Source organism: Abramis brama (genome assembly GCF_963993115.1).
Source record: "Abramis brama genome assembly, chromosome: 10".
NCBI classification, from domain to species: domain Eukaryota; kingdom Metazoa; phylum Chordata; class Actinopteri; order Cypriniformes; family Leuciscidae; genus Abramis; species Abramis brama.
In genome coordinates, this window is record NC_139972.1 from 27,070,018 (window position 1) to 27,087,416 (window position 17,399).

Consider the following 17,399-nt stretch of genomic DNA (forward strand, 5'->3'; position numbering starts at 1 on the left):
TGCTTAGCAACTGTTACACGAAACCATTTTTTCCCCTGTGATTTAAAAAAAAGAAGAAAAAAAGAAAAAACAAAACCGAATTGGCTAAAAATAATTTTGAAACAAATTATTGCAGCTCGCCCTGTACATCAATCGTGCTGTAGGCTGCCAAATGAGTCATTCAGTATTGTAGCAAGTCTAAAGACTGTTTATGTTCAATATCTAGATGCATGTATTTTCTTTCTTGTGTTATGTGTTCTGGTTGTGTGGAGCTTTAAGGTGTGGCCTGTTCTTCTGAAGAACGAGCCTGCGCAGAAGTTTTGGGACTGTGTGAGGCGAGAGCATCGGCCACACAGGTGCTCACGTTAATAAAAGAGCATTAAAACTGTTAAGTGAGTCTATAATTTTCTCCAATCGCTACAGTATGTTATAAGCCTATTGGTGATAGACCTACTATCTACACAGTAATATGTATAATAGTACTAATTTATATGCGGTTTTCAGTTTGAGCTTTCACTATTTAATCACATTCTACCTTTTCTGGACCTCCTTCATGAGCACGAATTATGTTTTATTTTTTTATTCTGATTGCTGTATCAGATAGCCTACTTCTCATTCAAATATTAGCTCAGTGGGCGTAGCCTACACTATTACAAACCATATGACAAACCACAAACCATAAACTATAGCTACTGTACACAAAACAAACCAGTCCTAAAAAGAGAAGTTAATATTAATTTAAAATGATGCTAAATCTTCACTTTAATTCACATAATTTGAATTGCCAGAAGAAAAAAACAGCTGGATTTTTTCCTTCAACATGTCTTGTTTATACACAAATATTTAAACAATAATAATAATAAAAAGACAACTTTTTTAAGATAAAAATTACAACAATTGGGATTAACTGCACATCGCAGCTTTATACCAATCTGCAACATTTACAATATTATTACAATATAAAGCACGAAAAAATATTCATTGTAAACAACTAAATATATGTCAAAAAAAGAGGCATAAATAACTAAATGTTAAAAATAGTTTGGTCACCATGATTTTGCCAAGTAAGGCGTGTTCCAGGATCAACATATTTTGTAGGTCCTGGAATAACATTCCTTTACGTAAACATAGTCCATGGAAGCTTGTTTCCGCCACAAAATAAAACATTTTAAAAGATAATTGCGACTTTTTTTCTCACAATTGTGAGCTTACATCTCGCAATTCTGACTTTATTTCTCAGAATTGCAAGATATAAAGTCAGAATTGCGTGAAATAAAGTCGCAATTGCGTGTTATAAAGTCAGAATTCTGACTTTTTTTCTCGCAATTGTGACTTTATATCACGCAATTCTGACTTTATAACACATAATTGCGAGTTTATATCTCGCAATTCTGACATCTTTTCTCTAATCGTGACATATAAAGTCAAATTCTAAGGAAAAAAAAGACGGACTTTTTTTTTTTTTTTTACAGTTTATATAATGCAATTCTTTATATATCCCAATTGCGACTTTATTTCTCAGATCTGCGACTTTATATCTCGCAATTGCGACTTTTGTTTCCGCTACTGAAATTTCTCAGGGGTTTCAGGGGTAGGGATAGGGATAGGTATGGAAGCTTGTTTCCGCTACTGAATAATAATTAAATAATAATAATTGCGACTTTTTATCTAACAATTCTGACTTTTTTTTCTCACAATTGCGATATATCAATATTAATTATAATTTAATTATTATTCAGTGGCGGAAACAAGCTTCCATACCTATCCCTATCCCTACCCCTACCCCTACCCATAACTTATCCCTAAAATCAGAGTGAAATGACAGTTCACGAGTTCACACTAACATACAATTAGAGGGAGTAAAGTTTAATGCGTATTTGGCGGGCTGTCCGGGGCTCTGAGCTCGGAGTTCGGCCCGAACCCAGAGTAGCCTACCCCCGTTCACAAATCACGTTCACCAGGTAATTTAATAGAGGCTGGAAATTTAATAGAGATTTCATAGAGAACGTTCATGTTTACATTTTCATAATGAACATGTGGCCAATCTGCTGGAGAGAATCTGAAACATTCAGAAAATAGTTCCATCACCATCACAATGTGTTGGACAGAGTTTAAATCAAAAGAACCATCAAAACCAAGCTGATTTCAACTCAAAACTAACAGATCATGTACACTGGCAAGTAAATTGTGAAAATGAATGAGGAATTAAAACACTGTGTATCAGTCACTGGTACAGCAGCAACAAATCCACTGAGATCCCCATCCGTCAGTTCTCAGCTGGACTCTTCAAATGCAGCTTAAAAAAGGAAACAATAAATTACATTTATTTCAGATCAAAAAGTATATTTCTTCTGTATGTTGAAAATATTATTTTCCTAGTGTTAAAAGCAACATGTATCCCATGTGTCCCTTGTTAATTAATGGAGTTTAAAAAAAATAATCTCAAACTTACTGTAATTTCTCCAGTTTATATTGTGGATCGAACTTTATAGCAGTGAGCAGGTCAGTGCCCGTGTCTGAGAGTTTATTTTTGGTCACATCCAGCTCTTTCATCTGTGAGGAATCTGATCTTAGAGCTGAAGCCAGAGCAGCACAACCGTCATCTGTGAAATCACAATCCCTCAGCCTTCAGAAAGAAAAAATACACAGTATTTACACTCATTTCAAAACACACAGTTACTACAGTATATGCACTCGACTTTATTATATACTCTTTCCATAGTAGGATTACAAATCCTAAATAATGATCTCACCACAATATCTCCAGTTTACATAGAGGATTCATGAGTTCCTCAGAGAGAACTTGTACTCCTGCATCTCCCAATTCATTCTCAGACAGATCCAACTCTCTCAGGTGTGAGGGGTTTGATCTCAGAGCTGAAGTCAGAGCTGTACAACCTTCATCTGACAAGTCACACAATCTCAACCTGCAGAGAGAACAATGGGACATTCTTTAAATTATTTACATTTGATTAGTCATTTAAGAAACTAGTACATGTACAATGTTACAACACCACTAATATCTTAGGAGAGAGGGGAAAACACCAGTAGGATATATGTAGAATGATGTGATGTGTTCTATTTACATTTTTAAAAAGTTGTATATACAGTGAGGAAAATAAGTATTTGAACACCCTGCTATTTTGCAAGTTCTCCCACTTAGAAATCATGGAGGGGTCTGAAATTGTCATCGTAGGTGCATGTCCACTGTGAGACAATCTAAAAAAAAAAATCCAGAAATCACAATGTATGATTTTTTAACTATTTATTTGTATGATACAGCTGCAAATAAGTATTTGAACACCTGAGAAAATCAATGTTAATATTTGGTACAGTAGCCTTTGTTTGCAATTACAGAGGTCAAACGTTTCCTGTAGTTTTTCACCAGGTTTGCACACACTGCAGGAGGGATTTTGGCCCACTCCTCCACACAGATCTTCTCTAGATCAGTCAGGTTTCTGGGCTGTCGCTGAGAAACACGGAGTTTGAGCTCCCTCCAAAGATTCTCTATTGGGTTTAGGTCTGGAGACTGGCTAGGCCACGCCAGAACCTTGATATGCTTCTTACAGAGCCACTCCTTGGTTATCCTGGCTGTGTGCTTCGGGTCATTGTCATGTTGGAAGACCCAGCCTCGACCCATCTTCAATGCTCTAACTGAGGGAAGGAGGTTGTTCCCCAAAATCTCGCAATACATGGCCCCGGTCATCCTCTCCTTAATACAGTGCAGTCGCCCTGTCCCATGTGCAGAAAAACACCCCCAAAGCATGATGCTACCACCCCCATGCTTCACAGTAGGGATGGTGTTCTTGGGATGGTACTCATCATTCTTCTTCCTCCAAACACGTTTAGTGGAATTATGACCAAAAAGTTCTATTTTGGTCTCATCTGACCACATGACTTTCTCCCATGACTCCTCTGGATCATCCAAATGGTCATTGGCAAACTTAAGACGGGCCTTGACATGTGCTGGTTTAAGCAGGGGAACCTTCCGTGCCATGCATGATTTCAAACCATTACGTCTTAGTGTATTACCAACAGTAACCTTGGAAACGGTGGTCCCAGCTCTTTTCAGGTCATTGACCAGCTCCTCCCGTGTAGTTCTGGGCTGATTTCTCACCTTTCTTAGGATCATTGAGACCCCACGAGGTGAGATCTTGCATGGAGCCCCAGTCCGAGGGAGATTGACAGTCATGTTTAGCTTCTTCCATTTTCTAATGATTGCTCCAACAGTGGAGGTGTACAATTTTGTCTCTAGTGTCTTTGGACAGCTCTTTGGTCTTGGCCATGTTAGTAGTTGGATTCTTACTGATTGTATGGGGTGGACAGGTGTCTTTATGCAGCTAACGACCTCAAACAGGTGCATCTAATTTAGGATAATAAATGGAGTGGAGGTGGACATTTTAAAGGCAGACTAACAGGTCTTTGTGGGTCAGAATTCTAGCTGATAGACAGGTGTTCAAATACTTATTTGCAGCTGTATCATACAAATAAATAGTTAAAAAAATCATATATTGTATATATACAGTGCAATGCATAAGTTAATACACCCATGCTAAAGTTGACTAAAAAGAGGAATAAAAAAATCATATTTTGGAAATTGAACTTAATGCCTTAATTTAAAAAATTAGGAAAAATCCAACCTTTTAGGACACCAATTTTCTTTGTGAATGAATAATGTATCGTAAATAAATAAATGTTCTTCCTTAAAATACATGGTGCATAAGTGTGTACACCCCTATGTTAAATTCCCATAGAGGCAGGCAGATTTTTATTTTTAAGTATTTTTTTATTTATTAATTTTTAGGATACTATGCATCCTGATAAAGTTCCCTTGGCCTTTGGAATTAAAATAGCCCCACATCATCACATAGCATTCACCATACCTAGAGATTGGCATGGTTTTATTTCAGTTAGCCTAAAAGCTAGTTTGATTTGCATTGAGAGATGATCTTATGGAAAGTACCCCATGCCAATCTCTAGGTATGGTGAATGCTATGTGATGATGTGGGGCTATTTTAATTCCAAAGGCCAAGGGAACTTTATCAGGATGCATAGTATCCTAAAAATTAAAAAAAAAAAAAATACTTAAAAATAAAAATCTGCCTGCCTCTATGGGAATTTAACATAGGGGTGTACACACTTATGCACCATGTATTTTAAGGAAGAACATTTATTTATTTACGATACATTATTCATTCACAAAGAAAATTGGTGTCCTAAAAGGTTGGATTTTTCCTAATTTTTTAAATTAAGGCATTAAGTTCAATTTCCAAAATATGATTTTTTATTCCTCTTTTTAGTCAACTTTAGCATGGGTGTATTAACTTATGCATTACACTGTATATATATTTTTAGATTATGTCTCTCACAGTGGACATGCACCTACGATGACAATTTCAGACCCCTGCATGATTTCCAAGTGGGAGAACTTGCAAAATAGCAGGGTGTTCAAATACTTATTTTCCTCACTGTATACGAAAATAGATTGTTTTAAATGTGCTAATTTTCCTGGTAAACCATCACAATGAATTAAATTCCTCTACATCATGTGCTAATGTAATATTACTTTGTTAGCAGACAGTGGAGACTCTTAGAACATCTACATATATGAATAGCTTCTTAATTGGACTAATTAAATTCAACACATCAGACCATTTAATTTACTTTTTTATTATCTGTGGGTCTTGTAGAACTTACTTCAGTGTCTCCAGTTTACACTGAGGATTTTTTAGTGCATCAGAGAATAGCTTCATGCCTTGATCTCCTAGGTCATTTTCAGACAGATCCAGATCTCTCAGATGTGAAGGGTTTGAATTCAGGGCAAAAGCCAGAGCGGCACAACCTTCATCTGTGATACCACACCGCCACAACCTGCGGACAAATAACAAACAGTTCTGTTTGCTTAATTCCAGGAATACAGAGCATGATACACTATATAAAATAAAATACTAATAAAACTTCAGACACACATTTTAAACTGTGTAGTGTGCAATCATAGTTCAGTAATGGAGGACATCTGAAGTCAATGTTGAAATATTGTTCATAATAAAGTTATAATAAGTCTAAAAAGATCTTACCACAGTGTTTCCAATTTGCAGTGAGGACTTCTCAGTCCAGCAGAAAGTAACTTCACACCTGAACTCTTCAGATGATTGAAGTTTAAGTTCAGTTCTCTCAAACATGATGATTCTGAGCCGAGAGCCGAAGCCAGATCAGCACAGCAATTCTCTGAGAGACTACAACAGCCAAGCCTGGAAATAAATAAGATCACCTTTATGTTTTCATGTATTTTATGTGCTAATCAGTTTATACAAGCTTTTATACGCAGCTTTTAAATAAAATATCAGCACTTTAATGACACCGGAAAATATAATTTAATGCTTTTAATAAAAAATTCTAGTCATCTGTGCAAACACATTCAAGAACAAAGGATCTGTGTGTAGGATCTGAATATTTATATTTAAAATATACATTTAAAATATAATTAAAAAATGCACTATTTGAAACATCATGTCATCTACCCATGTAGACTGTCAATCACACAGATCCATCCGATTCAGAAGCTCTACACACTTCACATATTCTTAGCATAAAATGCAGACTTTCTTTATTATTGTGGTGATAATGTGAAAGAGCCGTTCACTTACTGAGCTGATCTGGATGCTTCAACCACAGGCAGAAGATTATGGAGAACTTGATCCTGTGTGATGTTTTTTTGGTTGAACTCATCCCTGATGTATTCCTTTAATTCAAACACTTCCAGCTGCTCTGAAGTAAGCAACACAAAGACCAGTGCTGACCACTGTGCTGGAGACAGATTGGCATCTCTTATCATCCCAGTGCTGAGATAGTCTTGGATTTCATTTTCCAGAGTATGATCACCTAGTTCATTCAGACAGTGAAACAGATTGATGGATTTCTCTGGAGAAAGATTCTCTCTAATCTTCTTCTTGACGTACTGGATAATTTCCTCTGTGTTGTGAGACATTCCTCCTGTTTGTGTCAGTAGGCACTTAAAAAGAGTTTGATTGGACCCTAACGAGAGACCCAGAAGGAAGCGAAGGAAGAGGTCAAGATGGCCATTCTTACTTTGCAAAGCCTCTTCCACAGCCCTCCCATATATTGTGCAGCATGCTGGAGACTGAACATTGTGTTTTAAGGCCTGATATTCACTAAGAACATCTACATTTTTCAAACTGAATGAAAACAACACATAGAGAGCTGCTAGATGTTCCTGCATGCTGAGATGAACAAAGCAGTAGACTTTCCTCTGACACAGACCAAACTCCTCTCTGAAGATCTGAGTGCACAATCCTGAGTACACTGATGCTTCTGTCACGTCAATGCCACACTCTCTCAGATCTTCTGCATAGAAGATCACATTGCCTTTCATAAGCTCTTGAAAAGCCAGTTTCCCCAGTTTGAGGATCATGTCTTCATCTGTCACTTTCTTCTCATAGTCCTTCTCATGTTTGATGTTGGTTTGAAGGATCAGGAAGTGTGTGTACATTTGAGTGAGAGTCTTGGGAATCTCTCCACTCTCTGCTCCACTCAGCATCTTCTCTAGAACAGTGGCTGAGATCCAGCAGAACACTGGGATGTGGCACATGATGTAGAGGCTCCTCGATGACTTCAGGTGTGAGATGATTTCATTGGCCAGACTCTGATCAGTGATTCTCTTACTGAAGTATTCCTCCTTCTGTGGGTCATTGAAGCCTCGTACCTCTGTCACTCGGTCAACACACTCAGAGGGGATGACTTCAGATGCTGCTGGTCTGGAGGTGATCCAGATGAGAGCAGAGGGAAGCAGATTCCCCAAAATGAGGTTCGTCAGCAGCACGTCCACTGAAGCTGATTCAGTCACATCACACAACCTCACGTTGTTCTGAAAATCCAGAGACAGACGGCACTCATCCAGACCATCAAAGATGAACATGATTTTACCTTCATTTGGAGAGATTCCCAGTTGTTCTGTGCCCAGAAGATCTTTAAGACTAAATGTTTGGTCCTTCAGCAAATTGAGCTCTCTGAAAGGAAGTGGAAATATGAGGAAGATGTCCTGATTCGCTTTCCCTTCAGCCCAGTCCAGAATGAACTTCTGCACAGAAACTGTTTTTCCAATGCCAGCGACTCCTTTAGTCAGCACAGCTCGAATGTGCTGGTTTTGTCCAGGTAAGGGTTTGAAGATGTCATTGCAGTTGATTGGGGTTTCCTCCATTGTGGCTTTCCTGGAAGCTTTTTCAATCCATCGGATCTCATGTTCATTATTGATCTCTCCACCTCCACCTTCCGTGATGTAGAGCTCAGTGTAAATCTCATTGAGGATTGTTGGAGTTCCTTGCTTTTCTATTCCCTCATAGACATACTGAAACTTTGTCCTCAAGTCTGATTTGAGTTTGTTGTGGACTTCAGCATGTTGACAGTCAAAGCTACAACACACATTAGAAAATACACAAATTAGCAAGCACAGATTTTTACACGCCCAAATATAACTTACTTTATAAGAGTAAATGTTGTAAAAGTTATCAGTTTTTATTTTATTTTATTATTATTATTTTTTTTTTATTTTTTATTTTTACAGTGGCTTCAATTTACTTATATGTGTAAATACCTGCACTCTGTACTGATCTCATTTGGTGTCGGGTTTGTCCTATCCAAACTCTGACACCGTTTTCTCGAATGTGACTGGAGAACTTTACAGACTTCAGCATGTCGACAGTCATTACTACTGTATGAGTAATTATAACACAGATTGAAATTCAATATTCAGGGTTTATATTTTATAAATGCCTCAAATGTTTTCCATCTTCATTTTTAAACATACCCGTGTCCAGAGGTGTCTCTATGCCTAAAGAACACTGGAAGCTCTATTGACTGGTCACTCTTCATGGACAGACAGCTGGGAGCTGGTGAGTCTCGTTTCTCATCCTGCATTGAACTTTAACAAAATAAATTAATGAGAATTTTGTTCAGAACTGATTTTATCATGAAATGTTATTTTATTCAGATCAGACTTCATCGATAAATAAGCAATGTTCAAAAGTGCTTCCATCTCAAAACTGACCTCATCTGCCTTTACATTTACAGATTTTCTAAAGCATTTCTTTTGTACCTGCAAAAGCATGTGTCACGTTTGTTTGACCGGGACCTCTTTAGCGACCCACAGCTTGGCTTTGGTGAACCTGGTCTCTTTGGCTCCATTGATCTGTAACCAAACCAATAAGGCACTTTGCATGTAAAATGTTCCTTTCAAACTTCATCTTGGCAATCTTTATATCAAGGTTAATACTGCAAGTACATTTCATCTTAATATTGACTTGTGTTCAAGACTTAATTTAATTTAAATATCTGATTCTTCATTTACTTTGTCTGTAATGATATTATGATGACTGAACAAAAATAACTAACATCACAGTATTTATTTATTAATATTACTTGAGAAAAACAAGTGTCTATTTGTTAGTAGTAAGATTGTAAGACAAGTTTATTTGTATACTGTTACTCTTAACATTGATTCAAAGCAGCTTTACAGGAATTCATACCATCCATGTATGACTATATATTTAGCTTTATTGTATTTATTATCTAGTAGATCCATCTGTGCCACTTTTAATAAACAGAACTGCATTGAATTACTTAAAATCACATCATGTTTTAATAGCACCACTGTGCAGTAAACTGATGCAGTTACAGTAGCCATTTTGACATTACATAAAAACAAAAATAGCAGTTGTATCTGGTGAGATAAGACATATATTACTAGTTACAATTAGAATAAATACTTATGGCCTATAGGTTATCAAATAAAAGAGTGTAGTAGTTAGGGATGCACCGATCCGATACTCAGTATCGGTATCGGCTCCGATACCGCCATTTTTGCCGGATCGGGTATCGGTCAGACAAGGCCGATCCAAATCCGATATTGTGCGTATACTATTCAGTGTTATTGTTAAGCCCCACAAAAGGCACACAAACATTATAAAGCACCATAAGTTTTCGTGCACAATATTATAAGTGTTCTGAAGCCATTATATAGTATAATGTGAGATATAAATTAATATTTAAGTCGTTAAATTCAAGCTCACGTAAACGTTTCCCTCAGCTGCGGCTGTCAATCATTCTTCATTCAGCATTCAAACAGCGCGTCGCGTTCGGTTACGACAGTTAGCACGATGAAACTCTCTCCAAGATGATTCAATGTTACTATTATTATACTTGATCTGTAGATAAAGGTCTATGGTTTCGCATAAAACAACTTTATCTTGCTGGACTTTATTGCTGTACCTTAATCATGTTACTTTCTACCGGGTGTCTGTTAGATCACAACACTGGAGTAAAGTCAGGTAGGCTACTATTTGTTCTTCACGCGCACAGTAACTGAAATTTAAAACTGTTAAAAGAAAATGCTGAATAGACTATTGCATAGATAGATACTGTATGTATTTGTATGTATTGTATTTGTATTTTCTTTGTGCTTTAAACTTTTCAATGCGGACTCGACGCGCTGTGACTCATGTTGCTTCAAGCGCATCATTCTGCGCTCGGGATGCGCATAAGCGCTTTGTGCCGCACTGTATTGGAGCCTTTCATATCATAATACAGTGGCGCAATGAAACATTATCAATAGCCGTTCTTGTTCTGTCCTATCTATCATATGTTGCTACCTCATTAAACAGCTGCGCTATACATTTAAAAAATGTCTCAATTTTATAGTAGGCTATATATAAAATAATTGCTATTTTTGATTTTTATCTTGTTTTTCATGAATGTATTTTATAACAATACAAAGAGCAATGTGTAAAGTTTTACCAGATTTAGTTACACTTATTGTCTCTAATTTGTTCCCCACTAAACTTTTTTTTTTTTTTACAAAATGTTCAGATTTTATACAATTATTGTGCACTCTAGACTAAATTTTACTGCAGAATTATCCACTAATCTAGTTTATAATAGCATTTATGTCAGATTATGATCATATATTTTTTGTTGTTGTTGTTTTTCTTTTTTTCAGTTCTTATTATCAGTTCAACACAAAGTTATAGAAATTCTACTTGATTAAAAACTGCGCTGGTATCGGTACGGATCGGTATCGGCCGATACTCAGAATTTTTGGGATCGGATCGGATCGATTCTGAAAAAATGGTATCGTTGCATCCCTAGTAGTAGTAGGCCTACCTAATGAAGCATTACAGGTTACATTGAAAAATATACAAGTCACCACTGGAAGACTTACTGGCAAAATAAACAAGCACTTGTAACACAGTAGGCACTAGCAAGTTTTAATAAATAAATGTTACAACAACATACCATACAAATATTATTTCAAAGTTTTACAATAGGAGCCTTGCCAGTGTAATATAATACACCTCTGTTGGGGAAACAATCACCTGGGTAACCTTCTGTAACCTAAAACCCACACTGTTCCTACATGTAAATGTTGTGAATGAGGTGGGAGTCAATCCAGTATCACACAGCAATGTGCAAACTTTGCTCTAGAGTTATGCGTGTAAAGAAGTCTCAAAAACCACAGTCAATTAGGCTATACACTACAGAAAGTGAAAGTAAACATCTGACGCTGCATAACTAATCTTTTATTTGCTCGCAGCTCGTCGGTTAGGCTATGCGCTATAGCCTACTAAAATTATTGCGAGGATAAATTAATTTAATAATAAAAATAGTAGCCTAGTAGTAATCATAACAATTTAATTCATTAATTGGAAATTCAAATAATCTTGTAAAAGTCGATAGCTGATCATTATCTTCTGAATTGTCTATCGGCGTGTCAGCGCATCGCGTCAAGGCGCAATCGCGGGGCCCTCCAACAAGCGGGGGTTGCGTGACAGTTGCGTGACAGTTGCTCACTCACCTGTGTCAGGTGGATCTCGCTCCGCCTCGGTTGTTTGTCGATCCAGCACACCGGCGTCAGTAGTCTACAGTTCAGGTTAGGTTACAATGTTTAGTTGTGGTGACCGTGAAACAACATCAAGAAACATGTCCATTCGTCAAAAGTAATCCAAAATTGATGAGGGAGACAACGAGACTCTCACTATCCCAAGTCCAAGACTGAAGAAGTACCTGCGCACTGGCTTGCAGATAAGTGACGTAATCATGGCTTCACCGGCTCGCCAGCCCTAGGCTATCCCTAACCTTCAGTCTTAATAAAAGACGCCTTTCTGAAAAGTGAAAGTTACAATGTAATACGCATAATGGCCCTCATTTATCATTCTTGCGTAGAAACGGGCATATATGTTGGCGTAAGATTATGCTTACACTCCTCTCACCGCCTGATTTATGAAGCTGTGCGTACCTTTGAAATCCAGGTGTACGCAATACCTGCCCTTGATAAATGCCGCGGCTGAAAACGATCGTCATTAGAATAACACGCCCCTATATATTCAAGTCTCCGCTTCCCCCACGCCCTCATTTTACGCCATGGACACACGGAAGACGGCAAAGAAGAGAAACTTCTTTGAGAAAGAGAAAGAGAAACCAGGGAAGTGGAAAGAAACAAAATTGATTTCTAGATTTGTATTATTAATGACGCTTATTGTTATTTAGAAGAAGAATGTCGTTATTATTATTATTTGTATTATTATTATTATTTTTATTTAAAAGAAGAAGAATGTCAATGTCTGAATTATTTTTTGGTAATTGAAAGCCTTTCATTACTGAACCCACCTGCCGGGCCTAACCCTGGCCTAACCATCGTTTCAAAGAATAGTACAAAGGTGAGCGCGTTGAGTATAAACGCCTCGTCCGTTTGGGGAGGTGCGCGCGCAGTCTGCGGAGACTCGCGCTGCGGAGCCAGGCGAAAGTATTTAAGGCTTGAAACCAAGGCTTGAAACGTCAGGTAAAGCGCACAGGCTCGCAACTGAAGGAATACATATGCCTACAAATCAAATGCTTTGGTAAAGTCACACAAATTAAACATTTAAGTCCGTGTTGCACAAAAATAAACACTGAAGTTTATAATTACTATGTTGTTGTTTTTTTACAGTGGGTCATACAATATATCTTATCTTTTAGTTTGTCAGTGCGTTTTGTGGTGTTAGGAATTGTTTTTCTGCGCATTTTCGCACTCAAAACGTGCGTACACCACCTCCCGAGCTGGCGTAGGATTTGAGCGTGCCGTATGCCAACGTCCATATTGATAAATCTCAAAGTCACCGTGGTTTTGGGTGTACGCCAGGTGTACGCTGGAAATTTGGTGTACGTACTTTTGATAAATGAGGGCCAATGTGAGGTTTGCTAAGTTAAGAAGAACATAAAGAATCCGAAAGGAAAATAGGTCTTGCTTTGAAAATAAATAATAACAGCATTCACTGACCACGAACATAGCTTAAAATAGTACAGTTTTAAGTAAATAACAATAACAAATAACAAATCTATTTGGTGTAGCCTATAACGTATGTTTGATTAAATTGTGCAGTTTACCAGCCTGTGAAGAGGAGCTGACACCATATTTCAATAGGCTACTGATAGCTCCACTGTGACTAGACACTTGGCTTTGAAAATGTTTAATTTGCTGAACAATTCTTTTTAATTTACCACATTTTAGACTATAGTCTATTTATAGGATATATCCTTCCTTATATTGTTTTCCATTAATTAGATATTGACAAAAGTAGTAGTTACAGTATTTCTCTTTACAGTGATTGAGCCTTTACACACAGCTGGATTTGAAAAAATAAAAACATCTCAGCAACCGAAAAAAATAATATTTAATTTTATTTTTGGAATGTGGTTAGACATACAGAGAGCAAAATAATACATAGGCATTAACCTCACAATTGTGTTCAGACATCTAATCCAACAGGTTTTTTACAGCTAACTACTTTTGAAGATTCTAAAACACAGTGGGACAGTAACAAACTAAATATGTTTAGTCTTCATGAGCACTGTAGTTAAGAGAAAAATATAGACACGTTAACCCTGCAAAAATAGCGTCACAATCTTGACTGAAAATCTGGATACATGTGATAAAAAGTGTGTCAAAAATTGAAAGTGCAGAAACAATTGAATATTCTCAAATGTAAAGTTTTTTAGAGTTACAATTAAAGTGCTTAAACTGCATACATATAAGCCCAAGAAAATAATAAATGAATAAATAGGCAAGTAAATAGGCAAATGGCAAATTACACCCGCAGTTAAGTAAGGAGATTCAGTGAAAACCACAGAGGGGTGTGGTAAATGCACAACCAGTACAAATAACACAGTAAACTGCAAATCAGTACAGCAGTAGCTGGCATGAGAAACAAAAATCACTATAACATATTGTAATTTCAACTTAATTGTGCAGTAACTATATTATAAAAACAGTCGTGCAGCTACAGGGCACATGGAATGAGAAAATAGTATCTCGTAAAGGTTATTAACAATAGAAACAAAGAAACATTAAATAAAATATCAAAACATTAAAATCATTGTCTCTATTTAACAAATCCTCAAACAATCATGTTTATTATAGCTTTTGATATAGCTTTTGTAAAATATTATGAGATCTGATTGTTAATATTTGTTTCCTATGGAAATTGTTCCTGCAATACAACTATTACTAAAAAGAGAAAATGCAAACTTTTGTACCCAAGCTATTGAATACATAAGTAAACAAAGCTACCTCTCTGTTCTATATGTACAGATCTAAACAGCTAATTAAAGATATTTAAGTTTATTAAATTAATGGAAATCACACAGAACAAAAATTGTTCAGAAGTGTTGACTGCAACTAAAAAAAAATTCCAAGTTTTGACAATGTTAGACTGGTAGAGCATCTCCATTAAACTCATGAGAGTCCAATCCAGATGTCATTTCTGAACACACTGTCTATAACAGCAAAGCCAGGAGAGTGTCCAAACACACAACCAGAAGCAGGAGAGTGTGCCCAGTTGTGTGCTTATGACAGTGACTGTCCGAACAATGAGAAATGCTGCAGCAATGGATGTGAACATCAGTGGATCCATATACAGGTATTTTTTATTATAGGTTATAGTGTTTGGATTTTTTTTTTTTTTTTTTGTCTTTTATAATTGTTGTCATATCCTACTAAGTGGTGACAATTGTTTTTGTTAAAAACGGCATAGTTTACTGTTTTACCACATCTGCATACCAAGCTTATTTAATGTTTGGCATCTTTAGACGTTTTTCATACATTTAGCATTATTAATAAGCATATAAAGAACATGGAAATGTATAACTGTTCCAAAAAAGCATTGTCCAAACCTCCGCTGAAATGGAAACAGAGAGACTGGACCTCTTGGAACTTTAATTGAATACCCCTGCTCTAGTGCATCCTATACACTGCCACCAAGTGGCAAGCCTTTGAATGTGGATTTTTTCTTTCTTTCTCCAAATCACTAGTTTCGAGGTGCAATCATTTTTATTTGCTTTGCCTAGTTCTGTATCTCAAAAGTGACGGCTGTAAAGAGCTTGCTGATGCAATCATAAACATTATCTTGGTTGCATCCGAAAACTTAAATGCTGCATTCGGAGGATGCATTCCAAAGTAGGAAAGCAAGGCACATCCGAGTCCAATGTTAATTTCACTTCTGATCATTTTTGAAGGCAGCGTAGATATCTTTCGCTGCCTTTGATATCCCACAATCCTATGCGTTCTATTCGAAGAAAGGTCTGAAAGTTGCGGTTGGTGGTTAGTTTGTGTGTAAATGTACGTTTTGACCTATGTTTTCCTCTTCTGATGTCATTTCTACAGATAAATTTCTACTAGTGATGTTACAAGCTTCAAAGCATGTACTTTGCAATTACTCATGAAGCTCCGTGCTGGAGTGCATATTGTTTTCATAGAAACACGTGATCAATGAAAAACCAAACCACTTTATTTCCAGTCACGCAGATGCTTAATTTTAGGTGTCGGAATGTTTGAAGCCCGACCACTACTCTGGTTTATGGAAGTTCAAGTCCATTTACAAAAAAATATATATATATATATATATGTATAAGCCTATATTACATTATTATATATTCTGCCATATAAAAAGTATCAAAACTATCAAATAATTAGAGCACCATTTACTTGCATCAAACTCTGTTGGTATTATTGTAATTAGAATTATTTTATTATTATTACATTTAATTTATTGCCACACTTTAATGTTAATTATATTATCAGAAAACTGAACATTTAGCAAAGTCAGGCTTTTATTTGTTTTATTTTATTTTTAACGGAGATGGGCTCTCATACGGTGGCCGAGAGAGCTCAACACGCTGCAACTGAAGAAAACACAAGCAAATAGAAAAACACCCGCAAATTAAGAAAACATCTTCATCAGTTTCACAACACATGTCCGCTCCAAATTCTCGCAACACAACCAGATACAGAAATGCACTGCAAAAGTTCACAACACAACCAGATACAGAAATGCGCTGCAAAAGTTCACAACACAACGCATGTCCCAGCCGGGTTCGTCACTTATTGTGGTCCCCTGGAAACATTTCTGTTGTGTTCTGTGCTATTTGCAGCGCATTTCTGTATTTGGTTGTGTTGTGAACTTTTGCAGCACGTTTCTGTATTTGGTTGTGTTTTATTTGGAGCACACGTGTTGTAAAAATGATGAAGATGTTTTCATAATTTGCGGGTGTTTTTCTATTTGCATGTGTTTTCTTGAGTTGCAGCGCGTTGAGCTCTCTCGGCCACGGTTTATTAGCCACTATAAATTTTACCTGCCACAAGATGCCACTGTTTTCGACACTCTTGATGCTTCAAAGAATTAAGAGGCTTCATTTCTCCATCCCTAATTTCTACTGTAGTAATGAAATATTTGTTTAGATCTCACCAAAGCTTTGGCTTTGCTGTGGATCATTAAACTGTTACACTGCCTCCGAAATCTCTCCGAAATCGTGAGGTACCTTCATGCGCAAATGCTGCCAGCAGTGTCATTGGCTTCATCTGAAGTCACATAGGCAAAAAACAGTATGTGACAAAAGAAGTATGTCCAACAGACCTTGAAGAGTAGGCAAAAAGTACCCGGATGACCTACTTCTTCTGGTCAGATTCTGAAGTGTGCATATGATGGACACTTTACTATCCCACGGTAGAGGACTTATGAATGGCAGTGAAGCAACTTAACTGACACTGTTAGGTCACATGGTAATAACAACATGGCCAATGTAGTACGTCCAGATTACATTCATAGGCTACTACATACGCTATACAGAACAGACCTTTTTAGCGGGTGTGAAGTAATTAATCAAAATGAGTAACTACTCGAGAGTATACAATTTCGTAAGCAGCCCTATAAAGGGGCGGTCACACTACACATTTTTTTCCATGGACTTCCATTCTACACATGATGTGAATGCCTCAAACTGCAAACGCATGCTAAAAGTTTTGCATTTCTTTGGGTTCCAAAGTTCAAGTTTGGTGAACTCTGAGCTGCGAATTCACATCACATGAAGACGAGCGA

General features: G+C 36.9%; 1 protein-coding gene across 1 annotated transcript; it reads right to left on the reverse strand.

Annotated features, from left to right (window-relative positions):
- Positions 1 to 791: 791 nt before the first annotated feature.
- LOC311090967 (NLR family CARD domain-containing protein 3-like) lies at positions 792 to 8,404 on the reverse strand. The gene is made up of 6 exons (XM_084126642.1): positions 6,627 to 8,404; positions 6,057 to 6,230; positions 5,677 to 5,850; positions 2,733 to 2,906; positions 2,432 to 2,605; positions 792 to 2,275 (listed from the first exon to the last, which is right to left on the reverse strand). Exons 1-6 carry the CDS (start codon positions 8,195 to 8,197, stop codon positions 2,266 to 2,268), a joined length of 2,277 nt encoding a protein of 758 aa, XP_083982768.1. The 5' UTR covers positions 8,198 to 8,404; the 3' UTR covers positions 792 to 2,265.
- Positions 8,405 to 17,399: the final 8,995 nt, after the last annotated feature.

Bases quoted from the DNA above. Each gene is read 5' to 3' on its own strand.
- LOC311090967 (XM_084126642.1), bottom strand. From the start codon at position 8,197: ATGGAGGAAACCCCAATCAACTGCAATGACATCTTCAAACCCTTACCT. The intron at 2,907-5,676 runs GTAAGTTCTACA...TTCTCTCTGCAG, and splicing joins TGTAAACTGGAGACACTGAA to GTTGAGATTGTGTGACTTGT. The intron at 2,606-2,732 runs GTGAGATCATTA...TTCTTTCTGAAG, and splicing joins TGTAAACTGGAGATATTGTG to GCTGAGGGATTGTGATTTCA.